Here is a 19,614-nt window from a genome sequence, read left to right as displayed (position 1 = left end):
CCTCTACTTTTCAGAGGAAGTCATAACCCCAGTTCTTTTGAGGCTAGGAGAGGAATACCGCCAAATGACCCAGGACTTTAGCCTGTTAGACTCTGACATCTGCAACCTCCAACTCCCCTGCTGCCACAGATTCAACTTTTCTCAGTTCAATCTGCTAAAGATCCCTCCACAGCACTGGTCAACCCTGCATCCTCTCCTAATTTTCTGAGAGCCCCTTCATTTTCTTCCTTTGCCCTTCATCTACCAATCTCTGGGCTAATCACTGTACCCATTACAAATACTAAGCAGATCACTAATGATGAAGATTAAAAGACTAAATGCCTAGCCCTGACTGAACTTGTCTCAACTGCATTAAACACACATTGTTAACCTCATGCTGTTATCACAAGCTTACAAATGCAATCTGATAAACGAAGGGTTTGCCATTCTTCCACAAAACAATTCATCCTATTTTCGGACTTAAGCGTTTTCACTCTCTGTCCCCATACTAAAATACCTTATGCTACGATCTGGTTTGTGACATCAAAACTTGCTAAGTGTTAGGATCTGAAGATAAAGATTACAGTCATTGCCATAATTGTTTAGCGGGGCGAAGGAGGAGTAAGCCACATAATATACCACAATGGATGGAAAAGCACAGGAGACACTATTTACACTTAGACACACACATACACACACACATTGCAGACGCGAGAAGAGACCCGTAGCACAGCTCCCGAACCTCTAGTAACCACTGCCTTCCACCGTGGATTAATTGATTCACTTTCGGTAGTATTATGCATTCCCTGCATAGAATCTGGAGACTGGGTTAAGCGCAGCTGGAGAACAACAAGTCCTGCCCAGGATGCGGCACCCCGAAACGCCCCAGATGGGCCGCAGGGGAAAAGTCAGCAAAGACAATCCAAGGCTCGAGGGAAGAGGAAGACCACGCCGCAATCGACTCCCAGTCTGCAGCGGGCAGAGGAGCCTGGACGTGCACAACACAACAACGCGCCAGGGCGGCCAGGGCCCGGTCCCGAGCCGCAGCTCCGCTTACGGCGCACGAACGCTCACCTGCGCGGCGCTCTGAGGCCCGCACACAGTGTACACGCGCCTCTGCCCGAGCTCCCGGCGCTCAAAGACCCTCTCAAAGTAGAGTCACCCGACCGCAGGTGTTGACGCTACAACGCGGCTGAGCAGCAAACACCGCGCGACCGGGGCTCCAGAGCGAGGCGGCGCGGGCGTGACGTCAGGCAGCGCCAGGGGCGTGGCCAGGCTGCGGGCGGGTTCCGGTCTATAGCACTGCCTTCCCTGTAGCCCCGGTGAGGTAGTGTAGAGGGCGTACGCTGGCTTCGGTACTCCTGAACCCCCTATTTTATCTCACCCCCAACTTGACACCGGAGTCCACGCACGGTAATTGGCGGCGGTGGGCGGAGCCCGTGTGCTGGGGAGCAGCGCACGTGCCCTCCCACGCGGGTCGCGCACCGGAAGGACTTCCCTGGCTGTGACCTGCAGGGAGGAAGCGCTCCTGTCCCGAAGGGCGGGGGCCGCGGCGCAGGAGGTCGCCATGGCTACCGAGCTCAAGGCTGCGGAGCCGGCTCCCGCGGAACCCGCAGTTCCGTCGCTCGTGGATCGTTACTTCACTCGCTGGTACAAAGCGGGTAAGTGCGGAAGAGGGCGATCTCTGCTTGGCCTCGTCGGCCCGATGCTGCGGGGAGTACTGCGGCGGATCAGGCGCGCTGTCCCGGCCCTTCCTCCCGGCGTCAGGAGCCGGCCTTAGTGCTCCTCTCCAGGCCGCGGCAGTGACGTTTGCAAAGACTTGGAAACCTGAAATAAAGCCGGGCGCATTCTAGGTTTGGCTAGCGCACCGCGAGCTCCAGTGCCTCGCTTGCGGGAAAACGCGTGGGCTAAACAGGTACCCAGGATAGGATGGGGCTGGCGGTGTAGCTCAGTGGTAGAAGCGCTCGCCCAGTATGTGTGAGGCACTGGGTTCGAGCCTCAGCACCTCATAAAAATAAATAAAGGTATGTGTCCATTTACAACTAAAAAAAATTACTTAAAAGGATGGGACTGGATTGTTAAGGCCTTTGAGTACGTGGGGGACTTGCGGGGCAGGATCCTATAGGAAGTAGCCAGTTCCTTAAAATTAGCAGATGGAAGCAGGTAGAGGGAGAAGGGATGTAAACGTGCAGTCTGCATCTGTTGCCGCTGGTGTTGTCCACGTTGCCATGTAGAAGCAGGCATTCCTATTGTAGTGTTTTGTGTAACCTGTAAGTACCAGTGGCAGGAGCGTCACTGGGGACTCTAACCTAATTCCTACCTTCTCCCTTTCAGTCAGGAATAATGGGTGTACTCATTTTTAAAATATTATATACCATGTTTTTCTGTTGGTCAAATTTAGGGTAAAGAGCCATCCTGGTTCACACAGTACTGAGGGGTTTCCTCGAATGTGACACTTTCCTAACATCAAGATAGTTTTAGAACCCCCCCCCCAAAAAAAAAAGCCAGTGTCAGATAAAGAATGGGACACTATTATATTTCTCTAACAGAAATAATGGGTATAATCATTTTATAAAGTGAGGACAAAAGCCAGAGAAAATTGTTCTTCACCTTAACATTAAATAAATGATTCTGTGTGGGTCTGATCCATTTAAATACTTCATATGAAAACTTTATGTATATTTTTAATTGATTAAAGGATACCAGTGATCAGCATGAGTCTGATCTTCATAATTATCTCAGTGAAACAAAAAAAGTATCACATAATGGTAGTAAATATTGATTTAGCAACCAACAAGCTAATTTATTCTTCTAGATGTCAAAGGAAAACCCTGTGAGGATCACTGTATACTACAGCACTCTAACCGGTAAGCCAATCAGAAATTGTAAATTATCAAAGCCATTTTCTTTTTTCCTGGTATGGTCTTAGATTAAGCAATAGCTTATTAAATGAACATTACCAAATTACCTTTTGCTGTGTTGAAATGGTATTATAGGATTGTGGTTGGCAGAAATTGACCAAATAATCTTGATTAACCAAACATCCAAATAGGATACACCCTCAGTTATCTGCTACTTAAAGTAGCTGCTGCCAGAGCCCATGGAGACTGTTACAGTAGACTGTAACTGTGTGATATTCTGTATACAAAGGCGGGCCTTACTTCCCTCTCTTCTACTCCAGTGCTACCTAAATCCCTCTTCTATTGTTCACTTTCCTAGAAAGGAAATTCAGAAACACTCTCTCATCTATTATTATATTTCTTATACTATAGTTAGGGTCTAATAATAGCCAAAAGAAAAAGCAGGGGGATGGTAGTTTGACTAAACAAATGTCAGTTCAGATACTCTAGTGCGGGTGGGAACACCATTACAGGAAGAATAATTATACCAAAAATTAACACAGGATCAGTTCTTTTCTCCTTATAGAATATGTGTCATCACATTGGCGGAATCACATCCAGTTCTTCAAAGTGGAAAAACAATTAAAAGCATTTCCTATCAGATCAGTACCAACTGTAGCAGACTTCAGAACAAGGTCTCTGGGAAATTTAAGCGGGTATGTTCCTATAATTTTCTGATTATTATCAACTAAAATCCTTTATATTCATGATATGATAGATGTAGTCAGCCTTAGGATCCAGTTATGTGTGCTCAGCATTCTTTTGTGTTAGTTCAGGGTGCTAATTTTAAGTATATTCTAACCATAAAGAAATTTCTCTCAATGAAAAAATGGGTATTTCTGGAGCTGTGGTATCTATCATATCAGGTTCTATATCACCACTACTCTTGTCCCAACTCTAATACCAATATAACAATATATTTTGTCTCTTCCAGATTTATCAACCAGTATCTCAAGTTCTGTAAAATTTAGGTGATTATTCTTTACTGTGATTTCACATGTAAACTAAAAGAAAAAATATCCTGAAATAGTAGGAAAAAAAATCAGAGAAAATAATATGGTATTAGCTCCTTACCATTTTTCCATACTAAAACATTGCCAGTTAGTACATATTTATCACATCCTTCACCTCCACCTCCACCCAGTGCTCAGATAAAATGTTCCCTCTACCCTCTACAACTGTAGGCCAAGATGGACTTGCTAATAAAAGAGGATATCATGCCGAGTACAGCTTAGTTACATATTCAATCGTCCTGACAAACCCACTGGGTTGGGAAAGTTTCTGCAAATTATGCTTGCTGTTGCAGGACAGTGTAACAACATGCCTTAGAATTCCTGACTTCTCAATGGAAACAAATGGACTTTAAAAAGCATGCACCTTTCCTAAATGAAAAAAGTCTACAAATTATAATACATATAATTGTTAATGCTTATGGATCTCTTGTAATAATTGTAATAAGCCAGTGTCCAAAATAGTAAGACTGCTGTTATTAACCAAGAACAGAGAGGGACCTGCATATTGAACCCACTACAGATAGGTTTCAATTGTATCTCAACTGCTAATCATTTATTCTTTTGGTACAAACTCAGTTGTAGACAAGCCTTCTGGGACAAGTTCTCCTTCCTTCTCCCTTAAAGTGGGGAGTCACAGTGATACCTGTATTTTGAAATGAAGTTCCCACACACACAGGGGTGAAACCAATGTAGTAGTAATATATGAATCCCATCCCGTAATGTTTTGAGGGGTAAATTAAAAAGTCATAAAGAATAGCATCTTAAATGCCTATGTTTGCTATAGGAAAAGTTCTGGAAAAGAATAGGGTAGCACATAAGTCATGCCTGCATTGGTTCCTGTGAGCCTCCTTATAATTATTTGTCAGAACCTCCTCAGATTCCTCCATCCAATGGTGTACATGGAACAATAATCTTGACATCACATTCAAACAGATATGTGTATCAAAATGTTGTATTGATTTAGGAGTTACAGGATAATAGGCAAATCATTTTTATTTGGCTACTTAAAACTTTTTCCCACATTTTTCTCAAATGCCATATTCTTAAATTTTGTTATTAACTTTTTGTAGTACTAGAGATAAAACCCAGGGATTCTCTACCACTGAGCTAAATCCTGAGCCCTTTTTATTTTGAGACAGTCTAGCTAGGTTACCCATACTGACTTTGAACTTGCAGTCCTCCTTATAAATTAGAAAAATTCCTCCTTCAGAAATCCTTAGTGATTAACCCTGATAAAGAGATTTCTCTGTCTATTAAGTTCTAATGTAAAAGGTAGGAATCCCAATGAAACTAACTTTGAACAATGTGGCTCATACTGTGTCAGGTTGAATTTTATATTGTTACCTGTGGTAGATTTTTCCACATTTTGAAATCTTTACACATGGCTATTTATAACTTTCTCATTTATAGTTGAGAAAATATATTATTAGTCTTGTTTTAGTCAGCTTTTTCACTGCTGTGACCAAAATACCTGACAAGAATAATTTTTAGAGGAGGAAAAGTTTATTTGGGGCTCATGATTTCAATGTCTCAGTTCATAGATGACTGATTTTATTGCTCTGGACCCAAGGTGGGGCAGAACTCCATGGCAGAAGAGTATAGAGGACAACAGCTCAGGACATGGCCAATAGGAAGCAGAGAGAGCCCCTCACCAGAGAAAAAATATATACCCCAAAGGCACAACCCCAGTGACCCCTTCTCCAACCACACCCTACTTGCCTGCAGTTACCAAGTTAATCCCTATCAGCAGATTAATGAACTGATTAGGTTAAGGCTGTCACAACCCAATTGTTTCTCCTCTCAACTTTCTTGCATTCTGTCATATACAAGCTTTTGAGGGACATCTAATACCTAAACCATAACAAGTTTGTAACTATGTTACCTATTATCGCATATATCTTAGTCAACTGTTTTTGCTAGAGTATAGAATTGGTACCTAGCACATAGTAGGCATTTGGTATGTAAATGTTTGAATACATGAATGGTTTCCATGTATTTAAGTAATTTTTACTTAAAACACCAGTTTCAGGTGTAGATTCTATTTTAACACTGAAGGTTGCCTCTCAAAGAAAAGTGGAATGTACATCAATTAATTAACGCTCCCTTCTCATTTCCCAGGGGGCACAGTTTCTAACAGAACTTGCACCTCTGTGTAAGATTTACTGCTCAGATGGAGAGGAATACACCATATCTAGGTGAGTAACTTTTTAACCACAATTTAGGAGAAAAGTGTCTTAGCTTCAAATATGTTCATTTACTACAGGAAGAGTAACTATAAACATTTGTTGTTTCTTAAAAATAATTCTTTTTTAAATAGCTGTGTTAGAGGACGGTTGATGGAAGTGAATGAAAACATTCTCCACAAGCCATCTATTCTTCAAGAAAAGGTAAAAAAGGGGAAAAATATCCCATTCAGCCCTTTTTATCATTTGATAGTATTAAATATTCTGTTACTTTTCCAGCCATCTACTGAAGGCTACATTGCAGTTGTGTTACCCAAATTTGAAGAAAGCAAAAGTGTAACAGAAGGGTTACTGACACAAAAACAATATGAAGAGGTTGTGATGAAACGCATTAATGCCACAACAGCTACATCATGAGGATGGAGATGGAGTGAAAAGCACTGTAGGCTACCTCCCCTCCCGTGGCCTAAAACGCCAGCGCACTAAAGGAGAAGACCCAGAGTATGTGAAGCACACTCAGCACCCAGCCATCAGCTGGGGAAGCCTAATCCTTCATGTCACTGAGCTTCCAACCTTTGTCTTACATAACAAGGCATGGCTCCTTTTTGTCTTCAACCTTCCAGATCTGCCCTGCCTAGAGACTCACTCTGTTGCCTCTTTGACTGACAAGCAAGGGATGTTTTTCTGATTAAAAACAACAAAGCTCTTTCAGGAAAGTTTGGAAAACAGAAAAAATTTAAGTAGCCAAGTAAAAGCAATTTACCTATGGTACCTATGACCTGGAGGAATACATGACATATTTTTTTATAATTTTTGCCTGAGTTTTCTGTCAGTTTAATATTTTGAGAAAAGCTAACTAGCCTTTCTTCAGTGTGACACTACCAAAAAGTCTCCTCCCACTCCTTTTGCTTCAACTTCTCTCCCTTTAGGTTATAGGGAAGAAGCAGGAGTGCCAAGTGTATCTTCTCAGCTCCTTATGGAGATGGGCCTCCCCTCTACAACAAATGAGATCTCTTAACACTGACTTCTTAAATGGCAGACACACGAAAGGCTTTGCTGGGGCTTTCCTGGCAAATTGAAGTACTAGTGTTAATCTGGTTCTTGCAATACATAGGTTATAGTCACTCGGTCTCACACTTTTTAAGTACAGTTAATTTCTAGCACAGAAATGACAGAATAAGTCATCCAAATGCATAGATGTCTTTGAACCAGAACAAAGAATTTCACATTTAAACTAAGATAAAAGGGGGGGAAAATCCCACTGAACACGTGGTCTAACTTTGAGCTGGGGGTGTTGCTCAGTGGTAGAATGCTTATCTAACATGCATGAGGACCTGGGTTCAATCCAAGGTGCCACAAAAAACAAAAAGATTACATACTAAATTTACACCGAGTTTCAAAAAAGAACTTCACATCTTATTTAAGGACTATAACAAATACATAGATTTACATTTCCCAGTTTTTGAATAAAATAGTTTTTAAAGAAAAAAATCACTTGATGTGTAGCTTCCTTTGGTTTTCTATCCTCTGATGCTGTTGAAATCATGCTGTCCCTTTCCCATCCCCATTCACACTTTCATGAGAATATTCTCAGGTATGTAAAAGAGCATTTTATAAATAAAACTTTAAAATTATTTTTAGTTTACAAGAAAAACTTGTTTGTGCCTGCATGAGTGTCCCCTATATATGCCCCCCGGACATGACGTAGGTAGCAACAATGGTGGCCCTGAGCTGAAAATATAAGCACCAGCCAGGAAATCCCTGCCTCATAGCACAAACATTGATTCCTGAAGACTTCATACAGCTACTGTGTCTATTTTACAAATAACATTACATCATTCTGCTATTTTTATTGTAATTTGAAAGACTTGGTTTCACAGAATAAAAGTCATGTTTGATAACTTTGATTATTTAAATAGGTATTTTATGAAGGTCACTAACTGAGCTGAGTTCATCCATTTTTTTCCCTGAGGACTACAGTAAAATTTTTCATTGACAAAATACCAACTAGCTAGTTGGTGACAGCATGATTCTTTTAGGATATTTTGTGAATGTTGATTATATTCGCTGACCCAGATAAAGATCATCAGACCAGCTCATATCTACTGCCTTTTGTAATCTGATGACATGACTGATTTCAAAATGAATTTCAGAGTGTTGTGATACAAACTGACACCATTCTAAAACAAAGTTAACAGTATCATAGGGAAAAAAACCTATAAACCAGATCCTTCAAAGCCCCATCCCACAAAAACAGAAAAAGCTTCAAACCCTAAAATTAAAATAATCAAAAAGATGTTTATTTGTTTTATGATGGAAATTCCCATGCCACATATATAAAATATATTATTATTCAGAATTTAAACAGTTCATTGGCTCCAATGTCCTTTTTACAACTAGTAGTAAGAAGAGTAGTTCAAAATTGTTTTTTAAGCTAGTAAGAAAGGCTTATTAGGATTCCCTCTAGCATGTAAGGCAAATTGGCCAGCTATGCTAGAATGAGACCCAAAAGAGCCACCTCTGGCTGGGAGCCTAGCTCAGTGATGAGAGCTTGCCTTGCATGCACAAAGACATGGTTTTGATCCCCAGCAAAAAATTAAAAGGCCATCTCCTTCAGGAGTTGCTCCAGGGTTTTGTGAGTGACTTCCATTACCTGCCTCAGGGAAGGAACTCGTGGTGTAATAGATAACCCTCGCACTGTGAAATACTTGTTAGAAAACAACTGCCACTAGCATGGATGGTCTGTACTGGGGCAACCAGGGGCCCTTGTCACACCTGGACAGGGAATGAAGATGAGTCCATAGGTTAAAGGAAAGCCCTATGTTCACCCAGGTTACTGTATATTTTCTCCTGAAATTGGGGTTCTAGATGATAAGCTTAAATAAAATAGTTAAGGTCAATATGTCAAAGTTGAGCACTTATTCAAAATAGCTTCTTTGGATTCAACTGTCATTAAGACAGTGGGGATATTTGGTTTAATGTTTAAAGAGCATTATTAGTGCAATGTCCCATTTTAAAATCGCACTGCAGTTAGAATTCTAATTACTACCATGGTACTTATTAGTTGTCAGAAAGCATCACAATCTGAAGATCAGAAAATAAAGCAAGATTTCATTGTTTTCTTTATAAAACTGTTGAACTTCTGAAAATATAAAGGATCATTTGCTTCTTAAAAATGTCAGCTTTGCCACATGATATTCCAGAGATCTGGCTTCAAAGCTTCTCAAGTTTTAACATCCACAGCGTCTTTATTTGTAACTGAGACCCATCTGTTATTTTCCATCTGAAGCTGGAAGAGTTAAGACAATTAGTTTCTGCTTTACTCTGAAACAAAAATTTTAAAATTAAGTAGTAACTATTATTTTCTTTTGCATTTTCCTTTAAGCCATTAAAGTGAATTTAAGATAGAAAACTGCCTCACCTTCTTCAACAATCTGTAGCAAAGTGAGAGAAGGTGGACCAAGAGAGCCATCATGGATCTTGCCTTTGTAATACACTTATCAACCTACAATGACAGAAAACATGCAAATCATATTCCAAAACTGGTACTTCTAAAACCTTTATCATTTATTTGGTTTTAAAGTGGTAACATTTTTCCATTGTAGAAGTCTTAACAGATCACGAAAGGTACGGATTAACACATGATCAGACTTGAAGCCCAGAACATAGGGGAAAAGGTTGTTGCCCAGGTCTCAGGCCTGTTTCATGAACCCCAGAAAAAAATGGGTGAAAAAGCACACTTCCAGCTTTTTAGGAGTTTCTTAAACAACTCTAAGTAGTGTCAGGGAATCCCCTACTTTACAATTCCTCATGCTCTGTTCTGTGGACATAAGCCTACATTTCCTCAGATATCTTACAGAAATCCAGACTCAGGCATTTGTACCTTCCATGACCGCCTTTAGGGTTGCTGCTCGTGCTATGGAATTAATCTACGTCCAAAAAGCTAATTTAAGTGGTTAGCCTGTTCCTTGGAGTTAGTTGTAACAACAGATAATAAGTGATTTTTTTCAGTCAAGGAATGAAAAATGGAAATTCACCTTCTACACCCTACTTTATTTCAAGAAAAAGGGCCTGAAGAGAAGTGTGCAAGTTTCTCAAGTGTCTCCCTGAGTAATCCCCTTTTACCTTTAGAAACACTTTATTCTGCAAAGATGCTTTAGTTACTGCCTGGAGCTGGTGGCATAGAGGAATTAGCTTGTTTATTTCCAGGAGAAGCATAAGCTTGTCATCATCTTTCAGCTGAAATGTAATTTAGGAAGTTACAACAACACCAGCAAAACAACCCCATTTTTTAGATTTTAAATACCTTTACATCTTAATAACATACTCCTGAAGTGGGTATACATGACATCACCACCAATACCAGGCAAGAAGAAGGCAGGTGTTACCTGTTTTGAAAAAGCTTGTACGCTTGAAGTAAGTTTTAAACCCTCTGCAGCAAAAACCTGGAAGAAAGTGAAAACAATCACTATTTTAGATAGATGTCTTATGGGTTGGAAAGAAATATATACATTAATATTTTTATATAGTTTGAAAAATACAACCTAGACATTAAAGTCATGTCACAGAACTCCTATAATTTTTGTGTACCTAGGAAAACAAGAGTTTATAGCTGGATTCAGAAGTTTTTCCAGACCTGTTACAAAATAATCACTGGAGAGGCTCCTCTGTACCTGGAAACTTCCAGTTATTCTGAAAGGTCACACAGAATACCTGGGTTTTGGGAGGGATCCTGAGCTCAACTCATAAAATCCCCAATTATAAAAGGGTAATGAATCTTGAAACATGAGATCAAAAAGGTTAGAACATTCCTACTTGCATCTAACCAAGATTAAATGTGTCACCTGTATACATTCCATCACCAACCGTTTGAAAGGATGGATTCAGGTTGTTGGTTTTGTTATTTTCAGATTGCCTCTTCACCATGCATTTTATTTATATTAAGTGAGGAGAACAGGATAAAGAATGGTGAAAAATAAGATTGAACAAAACAGGAATAGTCAGGATATCATGTTAAAATGATATGTGGGTCATTTTCAAGTGAGAGATAACATGGGAAGGAATGAAGACTTTGTTTCAGGTGGAGCAGAAATAAAGGAGAGAACAGAGCAAATATGAGTTATTTGTAAATAAAAATAACAGATCTTGGATAATAAACTAGATAAAAAAAATAATGAAGAGACTAATTCCAAAGTTAACTTTTACCCTTTATTCAACAGCCTGGATACCTCGCTGTTGTTGGTGAAGTGGTCTCAAGGTTAAGAGTCCTTGCATCTTTCCCTGCCCTTTGAAAGGGAAACCATGAGCTACATCCAGATCCTAACTGAATGATTCCCTTCCCCATGTGCTCCTCACCATTCCACATTATCACTCTCTCTTCTGCATATCTTCTCCTTCCTTTTCAGACTGTAAACCCCAGGGGGTCAAGATCCTTGCCCATCTTGTAGAATGTCATGGTTTTAAAACCACCTTGAAGCTGATAACTCCCAAGGCGCTCTCTGCATTCCTGAACTACCCTGACACTAGCGCTGTGTATTCTATTTGGCTTTTGTAGTTAACATGAGCAAAACAAAATACTCGATTTCCACCTTCTAAATCTGATGTTCTCCTTCAGTGTTCCCTTGCTCAGTAAATGACACATTTACCATAGTGGCCAAGCCAAAACCTTTAGAATATAAGTCAGATGATCCTACTGCATGTCAAAACCCTCAGTGGGTTTACCATCATGCTTCACCACTTTCCTCTGACTCACTCCATTCCATCCACCATTGTCCCTTTATTCTTCAGATGTATGCAGCCCCACCCTTACACCTCGGGGCCTTTGTACTGGTTCTGTCCATCTGAAATACTCTACCCCCACCTATCCATCCAAGTCACTCTCTAGCTTCATTAGTGCCTCTATTCAGATGTTACCTCCTTTTCTTTCCAACCCCTATCACCTTGATATTCTTGTCCTACCTGGTTTTATCTACAAATACCTAAATATGTTCATTATATACTTAACTTTCTAATGTCTATCTCTTGACACTAAAACATAAGCCTCTGGGGGAGGTACTTTGCTTAGTTCACTTTTATCCCCAGAGCTCTTATCCATGATTCTGACATGTAGCTCAATAAATATTTGTTGTTAAAACACGCCATTTTATGTTCATCACAGTTTAGAGACAATTAGACATGGATTTAATGCAAATGCTCACACAGACAGTGAGTAATGTACAGTATAGAATAACTTAGAAAAGAACACAGGCCAAAGTGAACAGAATGAATCCAGAATGTACTGCAATTGTTTTAAGCAAAAAGGTTCATTTATAAATCTAATTTACAGAAAAATCCAGACAAAAAAATATTTTCTATAATTCTTCTATGTTGAAAATCACCCCCTTCAGCTGAAATCCTTTTTCTGAAGAGGTGCAGGCAGAGGACAGGAATGCCCAAGGAAACTATATTTAAGAGTAAAACAGTGATAGAAATTTCAAATTTCAATGCAGGAATTCTCTTGGCAAACAGGCTAATATAGCGGTCAGGGGAAATAGGAAAGGAAGGAATGGTGTGGTGGTGGTGTGTGTTTGGAGCCCCAGCTACTTGGGAAGCTGAGACAGGAGGATTGCTTGAGTCCAGGAGTTCCAGGCCAGCCTAGGCAACATAGTAAGACCTGACCTCAAAAAAAGGAAGAAAAGAAAATAGGAAAGGAATTTTGCAACACACTTACTAATCTAAAGCTTCTAACTAGAGGAAAGAAAAATGGAGACAGAAATTTGTGGAATTCCATTAGACACAGGGCAAAAGGGTGGTCCAGCATATCTCTCTCCTGAAATCATCATGAACATGGAAGAAAAGGAGGAAACTAACGAGTACTGAGAACCTTCTACTGATCTTCAGTCTATTACAGAAATGTTTTTATGTGTTATTTTATCAACATCATTCATCCAGTGCAATTATGAAGAGGCCAAAAAGCCTATCTAGAATTCTAGAAGATAGAAAGGATTTGCATCTGCTTTCAAGATATTTTCATCTACTAGGGAAACCTAAAACTTGCATCTGTTGCAAGTTTGCAACATTGTATCTGTTGACTTCCAATCAAGCTTGTTCTGCTTATCCCTATATTTTTGTTTCTAATGAGATAACCAAGAAAGCATGACAAAATGTTACTGCAAGCCCTCTTTCTATTTTTTTATCACTCTCTAGAGCACAGGTGGATACATGTGCAAGTAACACAATATACTAAATAACTGAGAAACCAGTTATAATCCACTTTTAGCCCAGCATTAAAGTAGTATCATCAAGTAAAAATAAAACATACCTCTAGGTGATGAATTAAATCCTGGGAAGTTTTCAGTGGCCCTTCTCTTCTAAAATAAAATGAATTATTAGTAAGGTTAAAAAATTGTTGCTGGAAATTGGCTGCATAATATAATTTTGGAGCATTTTGTATATTAACAGATCCCAAGAATGGACTAATAATAATGGGACTTTATTCTTAAAGCAAATTTAATCTTTATTACTTCTTTGGGCACTTTTTTTCTCCCAGATAAACATCGTATATGTTAATTTTATAATGTAAAGAAATTTAAAATTGGCAAGTTACGTTTGAGTTCTATTTGTCCTTTTTAACCTTTTTTTTTTTTTTTTTTTGCATCATTTGATAACATCTTAACTAAAAATCCTTTGTTACATAATGAAAACAGGATCTGACCAAAGTCAGAAAATTCTTCTAATTTCAACTCTGGTAGGAATTCAGCTATTCAGCTTTAATAAGACATAAGTTTCAACTCCAAATGCATAATCATGATAATACCTATGCTACTAGTCTTATCAAGAGATTGGGAAATATCAAATTTAAAACTACCAAGAAAAATTAAGAACTCTAAAAAATGAAAAGTAAAACTGCAATAAAGAAAATAACGGAAAGAAGAGTATACGAAGAGCAATATACCAGGCATAAATCAGAAAATTTGTACTCTAGTAGCAGCCAGTTCTGCCACTTAGTAACTCTGTGACCAAATCATTCCTAATCTCTAACAAATTGTTGAGAGTATCTAATGAAATCATAAAGCAAAAATCACATTAAAAACCATAAGGCACTGATACATTTGAAATGTTTTCAAACTAACAGGCACTAGAAAATTTTAAACACATTATTAAGAAATATGAATTATTACATATAAATTATTAAATCATATAGATTATTATAAGAACCTTAAACCACGGCCTGAGGAAGGGTTATAAAACTGCCTAAGAAAAATGCAAAACTAAATACTGAAAAGATTCATAGTCAGAAACAAGGACATAGAATAAGTTGTCAAACCATAGTCCTTAAGGGAAAATGGAAATGACTGTTGAGGAAACGGGTATACAGACAGTGGGTAAAACACAAAACCAACTTGGGGTGTTATCACAAGGAGGTAATTATATTACCAAGATTTGCCTAAATGATACAAGATGTTTCTCCACTAGAGAAAATCATCTTTCTGTCTCAAACTTCATCCTTTCTGTCAAATAACCATATTCTAGCAACAAATCCCATTCCAATTTTTGTTTTGCTTTGTTTTGTTTTGGTACTGGCGATTGAACCCAGGAGTGGTTTACCACTGAGCCATACCTCCCCCAACCCTTTTTATTTTATATTTTGAGACAGGGTTTCACTAAGTTGCTTAGGGCCTCCTAATTTGCTGAGGCTGGTGTTACACTTGTGATCCTCCTGCCTCAGCCTTCCAGTTTGCTGAGATGACTGGTATGTACCATCATGACCAGCTCCATTCCACAGTTTTAGGAATTCCTACCACTGATGGGACAGTCCCTTCTCTATTTCCAGTCTTGTTGGAGTGGACTCTGTCCTTTACCCAAATCCACCATTCTGACTTGAAAACAAAAAATGCTTATCTTGTTTTCCTGACATATTTTGAAATAATAAAGCAGTTATAATCTTAAAAAAAACTGATAAGCATTTTGGGAAGATTTTATATAACATACTATAGTCATTAAATAATGTATTTCTCCAGTTTTTATTATTCAAAAACTTTTTTAAAAAGCATGATCTTCATGCTTATTAGAGATCAGTAGCATGATTCCAGCTAAAAGCTGAGATTTCAGTTTCAGTAGTCTGTGGAAATGTGTTGTGTGTGAACAAGAGTTTCACTTTTTATGTTCCTTTGTGTGGGGGGAGGGAACTAGAGATTGAACATGAGGTGCTCTACCACTGAACTATATCCCAGCCCTTTTTATTTGAGACAGGGTCTCTCTAAGTTGTTCAGGCTGGCCTTGAACTTAGGATCCTCCCGCCTCCGCCTCCAGGTAGCTAGGACTACAGATGTGTGTCACCACAACCAACCCCACTTTATGTTCTCTTGCAGATTTGAGCCATCAGATTTTAAAAAGGTATGAACTAAGCAAAGAGGTCAAAATTAATGCTGGGAAGACTCAATTGCAGAAGCAGCTCCCTAAACGCAATTAAAAACTAAGGAAGGAAGCCACCAAAGAGGAATGGTATCCAATGATGGAAAATATGGTAAGGTATTAACAAGAGATGGCTAGTTAACAGAAAAATTACTCACTCCTGTCATTTCACAGAAGACATCACCAAGAGGCAAATAAAGCCTCTTCCCTGGGGAATGTTTTGACCCCACTCCTGATCTTCCTTCCACATGAAGGAACCGCCACAAACATAACATCCCTCACCTCTGTCTGCCACGTCACTTATTCCACCCTGTAACATGGGCAGACACCCATCTTTTCAGTCTTTGTGGTGACTCTGCAAAACTAAATTGAAATTGTACCCCTTCCCTCTCTCCCTTTTCTCTTGGAAGTGAAATTCCTCTGGAAGATATCTACACTTTCATGTGCTTTGGAGAACATCCTGCCCCATGTGGCAAGACTGCTTAATTCTAGGATCATTTTTAAAGACCTACTTGCCTGTGGATATAAACTATATTCTTCAATTCAGCTTTATTAATCTTTTTAAAGCCAAATGAGTACGAAAGGAGCTTCCTAGAAGATAACCAAGTATTGAAACCTGACTTTACAAATTTCTGAAAAAGTTAGATTTCAGAAAATGAATAAAAAGTTTAAAGTCATTCCTTGAGAATAATTCTAGAAAAGATTATTAGCAGATAACTGGCTTTAGCTAAGCACAATGACTATATTATGTGTATAAATTAATACAGCAAAAGACTGGAATATGATCAACATTGACATCAGTAAGACATTTGATCAAGAGCCTTATAATATGGACAAGACAAAGAATATTGGAAAGGTAATATTAAAGTTAGGGAAAGTCTCTTCTCCATAATGAAAGGTGACTCATGGAGATTTGGCAACCTATAGAGTAGGTCTTCACAGCTCCAATCGTTAATGTGTGTCTAATCATTACTTGTATAAAGATATAAAAGGCACTTTAAGTGGTGTTGACTGACACAGAGATATGATATACAGGTTGACAAAAAAGCAGCATGTAAAATTATTTCAAAATTATGGAAAGAACAGGATACAAAACTAGAAAAGGATTACTTTAACACCTAACTCCCAATTAAATAGCTGTGTCTTCTTCTCATACCCGCTGAAGTAAACTATTATAGTAAGTACTTCCAGTCTTGTGGCGGGGGCGGGCAGCACAAGGGATTGAACTCAGGTCCTCACCCATACTAGGCAATACTTCTATCACTGAGCTTCATCCCCTGCCATTTCTACTTTATTTTGGGACAAAGTCGTCCAGGCTGGCCTTGAACTTGCGATCCTCCTGCCTCAGCCTCCTGAGTCACTGGGATGAGAGATGCGTACCACTGGGCATGGTTTAACTACTTCCAGTCTTTTTACCATACCTTTGCTAGTGACTTTAACCTCACAATGATTTAACATGGCACTTTTTCTTTATACCAAGGATCATACTAATTTTAAAAGATCAAAATGTAATCACATTACCTAGTAAATAAATATAGAGAATAGGCCATCCTGGACATGTTCCGTCCATATTGAACAATCTCATTCTCCTGATCCTCCCACTTCTCAATTTCGCAGTCAGCATCAGAGGTGAGCAAACCCAACTTAAGTCCAAGCTTTGCTATCTTGGCTTGCTCCTACAAACATACATTTTAATCACAACTTTGTCATTGTTGATGCAAAAGGAAGAGTAGATGTAAGACTATAACAAAAGAAAAGGCTTTACCTCAGAATCAGGCTTGTCCAGTTTTAATGATTTCAGGTTTGCATTATTCTTCTGTGACAATAAAAAAATTAAGATATCTTAAAAGGCAGTACATTTAATTTTGAGGAAATGCAATAGTAATAATGTAAAAAAATACTTGTAACAAAGTCTAATTTTAACATACTCAGTATATAGTTAAATTATATTAAGTATTTTAAACTAAACAAGCCATTGCTGAATTGCTTGTGGCTTTGAACAGGTAGTTGGTTTGCAACATGGAGCCACCGAAAGCACGTCAGTGTCCTGTTTCACCGTGTCCTCTGTGTTTGCAGTTGCGCTCCTCTTTGCACAAGGGTTTCAGTGACCTCCCGAGACACTGCAATATCCTTGGGAGGCAATAATAATGTCCCTCAAACCTCTCTGGCTTCTCTATTGCAGTAAGATTATTATAATGCTTGAATTATTCTTATGAAATGATGTATTTAAAATAACCACCATAAGTACTTCATACTTTCCTGATGGATATGATTCCGGAATTCAATTCCTCTAAATAATATGCCTTTAGAAGGGTAAATGTCAACACCTTTGTTCCATTGCCATCACAATTGTTAATCCTGTATCCCAGGTAATAAAGATTACACTTAGAATTTAAGATTTAATATGTGAACCAATGTTCGATGGTCTCCTATTTTTGAAAGTAGTAGTTAATTTTTATATAAACTATTTGGAATTCAGAATATATTTCTTCTAGAAGAAGAGAGATCTATACCAGTTAGGTCACCGAGCAAGTTCATAGATAAACTACTTATTTTAAGAACAGAGTACAGGATAGACCCTAGCACTAACAACAGCATGTTTCTCCAGTACCTTTAAGATATGTATACAGATTCCCCTCAACTTACTCATAGATAAACTACTTATTTTAAGAACAGAGTACAGGATAGACCCTAGCACTAACAATAGCATGTTTCTCCAGTACCTTTAAGATATGTATACAGATTCCCCTCAACTTACAAGAGGATTATGTCCTGATAAACCCATCATAAGTTGAAAATATCAAAAGTCAAAAATGTATTTAATATACCTAACCTACCAAGTTAGGTAGCAGATGGTAGAGTATCAGCTGCTTCCCTCATGATCACCTACCTGGTTCACTAGGAGCGGAAGCTCACTGCCACTGCCCACCAGCACTACGAGAGAGATCATACTACTTACAACAAACTTGGTAAAGATCGAAAGGTAATGTGTGGTTTCAACTGAATGTGTATCACTTTTGCACCACTGTAAAGTGATAAGGTCACTAAAGTTAGGGACCATTTGAGTGTGTGTGTGTGTGCGCGCGCGCGCGCATGTATGTATGTACATAAACCACATAACATTTTGGTCAATAAAATAAGGCACATACAATGGTGGTCCCAGTAGATAGATGATATCACCTAGCAATGTCATAGTCATCTTAGTTTAAGTACACTGTGATATTATTGCAACCATGAAATCACCTAATAACACATTTCTCAGAACATGCCCCCCTGTGTCAAGTGATGGGTGCCTGTGTGTGTGTGTTTTGGGCTCCTTTTTTTTACCCCTTATTACAGCCATGACTTGTTACTTCTGCCACTAGTTTCACTTCAGAACAAAACTGTTCCCTTCTTTTCCTATCCCATAAATTAGATCTGCTCATCGAACAGTCATTCTGAGATTTTTTTTTTAAGGATGTTTTATTTTAAACACATAAATGAGGCAAAAGGACACAAAATAAATATGCACAGAGGAACTATAAAGTCATACACATATAAGCACACACACACACATACACAAATGCAAGCTGGTTCTTGTGCTTATTAGAAAATAGACATGATCAATGATCCCTGCTCCCCCTTGGATAGTCATATCTTCTTTACTTCCTTCTAGTGCACTATGAAGCAAATCATAATGCAATTTAGAAAGTTAAGAATAGTCTGAAGATTTTTAGGCTTTACTATAGACTATTATTCGCCACTGTATTCTTTTAAACTAGCTGTGTTTATTATGTTTTTAATTTTACAAATTGTTGTTATTGAAGTTTTCAACGAAGACTACAAGAGGACTCTCTCTTTTCATCTTACTAATGCCACCCCATTTGCCATCTAGTGGACACTATTTTAAAATGCAGTCAGGTGCAACAGTTTCAATTGCTTAAGGTTGAAGATTTTGAGCCTCTGAAAAGAGAGCTACAAATTTGTAGGAATATAATTAGCTATGTTATCCTTAAAAAAGGAGATGGTTCATGATTCCGAAATTATTTCTTACTAAAGATAACACCATTTAGTTCATAAAATCTTTTCTCCCTTCCACCTATTAAAAGCTCTATGATATCTCTTCTTATCTCAAAAAATATTTTGTAATAATACTATGTTATAGAA

General features: G+C 38.5%; 3 protein-coding genes across 4 annotated transcripts in view; 1 reads left to right on the top strand and 2 right to left on the bottom strand.

Annotated features, from left to right (window-relative positions):
• The window catches only part of Elp1 (elongator acetyltransferase complex subunit 1), a 62,501-nt gene extending 61,082 nt beyond the window's left edge, over positions 1-1,419 (bottom strand). Inside the window, exon 1 of the mRNA XM_047525228.1 lies at positions 1,054-1,419. The gene's annotated coding sequence lies outside the window, so the exon portion shown is untranslated. The remainder of the gene's footprint in view (positions 1-1,053) is intronic.
• Positions 1,296-7,569, top strand: Abitram (actin binding transcription modulator). Its single transcript, XM_047525232.1, has 6 exons — positions 1,296-1,640; positions 2,795-2,846; positions 3,406-3,535; positions 6,011-6,087; positions 6,210-6,279; positions 6,355-7,569. Exons 1-6 carry the CDS (start codon positions 1,547-1,549, stop codon positions 6,490-6,492), a joined length of 561 nt encoding a protein of 186 aa, XP_047381188.1. The 5' UTR covers positions 1,296-1,546; the 3' UTR covers positions 6,493-7,569.
• Positions 7,570-7,905: 336 nt separating this feature from the next.
• Ctnnal1 (catenin alpha like 1) overlaps positions 7,906-19,614 on the bottom strand; it is a 57,744-nt gene continuing 46,035 nt past the window's right edge. The window contains exons 13-19 of one of the 2 annotated variants that reach the window (XM_047525231.1): positions 17,234-17,284; positions 16,990-17,144; positions 13,376-13,421; positions 10,464-10,520; positions 10,201-10,314; positions 9,497-9,580; positions 7,906-9,364 (exon numbers count right to left, since the gene is read on the bottom strand). In XM_047525231.1, the coding sequence (XP_047381187.1) occupies positions 9,299-9,364; positions 9,497-9,580; positions 10,201-10,314; positions 10,464-10,520; positions 13,376-13,421; positions 16,990-17,144; positions 17,234-17,284 (573 nt within the window). In that variant the 3' untranslated portion in view covers positions 7,906-9,298. Of the gene's footprint in view, positions 9,365-9,496; positions 9,581-10,200; positions 10,315-10,463; positions 10,521-13,375; positions 13,425-16,989; positions 17,145-17,233; positions 17,285-19,614 lie in introns of both variants that reach the window. The other variant, XM_047525229.1, reaches the window with a different exon arrangement.

The sequence above is a fragment of the Sciurus carolinensis genome, chromosome 14 (genome assembly GCF_902686445.1).
Source record: "Sciurus carolinensis chromosome 14, mSciCar1.2, whole genome shotgun sequence".
Lineage (NCBI taxonomy): Eukaryota > Metazoa > Chordata > Mammalia > Rodentia > Sciuridae > Sciurus > Sciurus carolinensis.
The sequence above is the reverse complement of the archived record's forward strand: the minus strand, read 5'-3'. Positions and strand labels throughout refer to the sequence as shown.

Excerpts from the sequence above, each read along its gene's own strand:
- Abitram (XM_047525232.1), top strand. The coding sequence starts at position 1,547 with ATGGCTACCGAGCTCAAGGCTGCGGAGCCGGCTCCCGCGGAACCCGCA. Across the intron at positions 6,088-6,209 it reads GAGGAATACACCATATCTAG|CTGTGTTAGAGGACGGTTGA; the intron begins GTGAGTAACTTT and ends TTTTTTAAATAG. Across the intron at positions 6,280-6,354 it reads CATCTATTCTTCAAGAAAAG|CCATCTACTGAAGGCTACAT; the intron begins GTAAAAAAGGGG and ends TTACTTTTCCAG.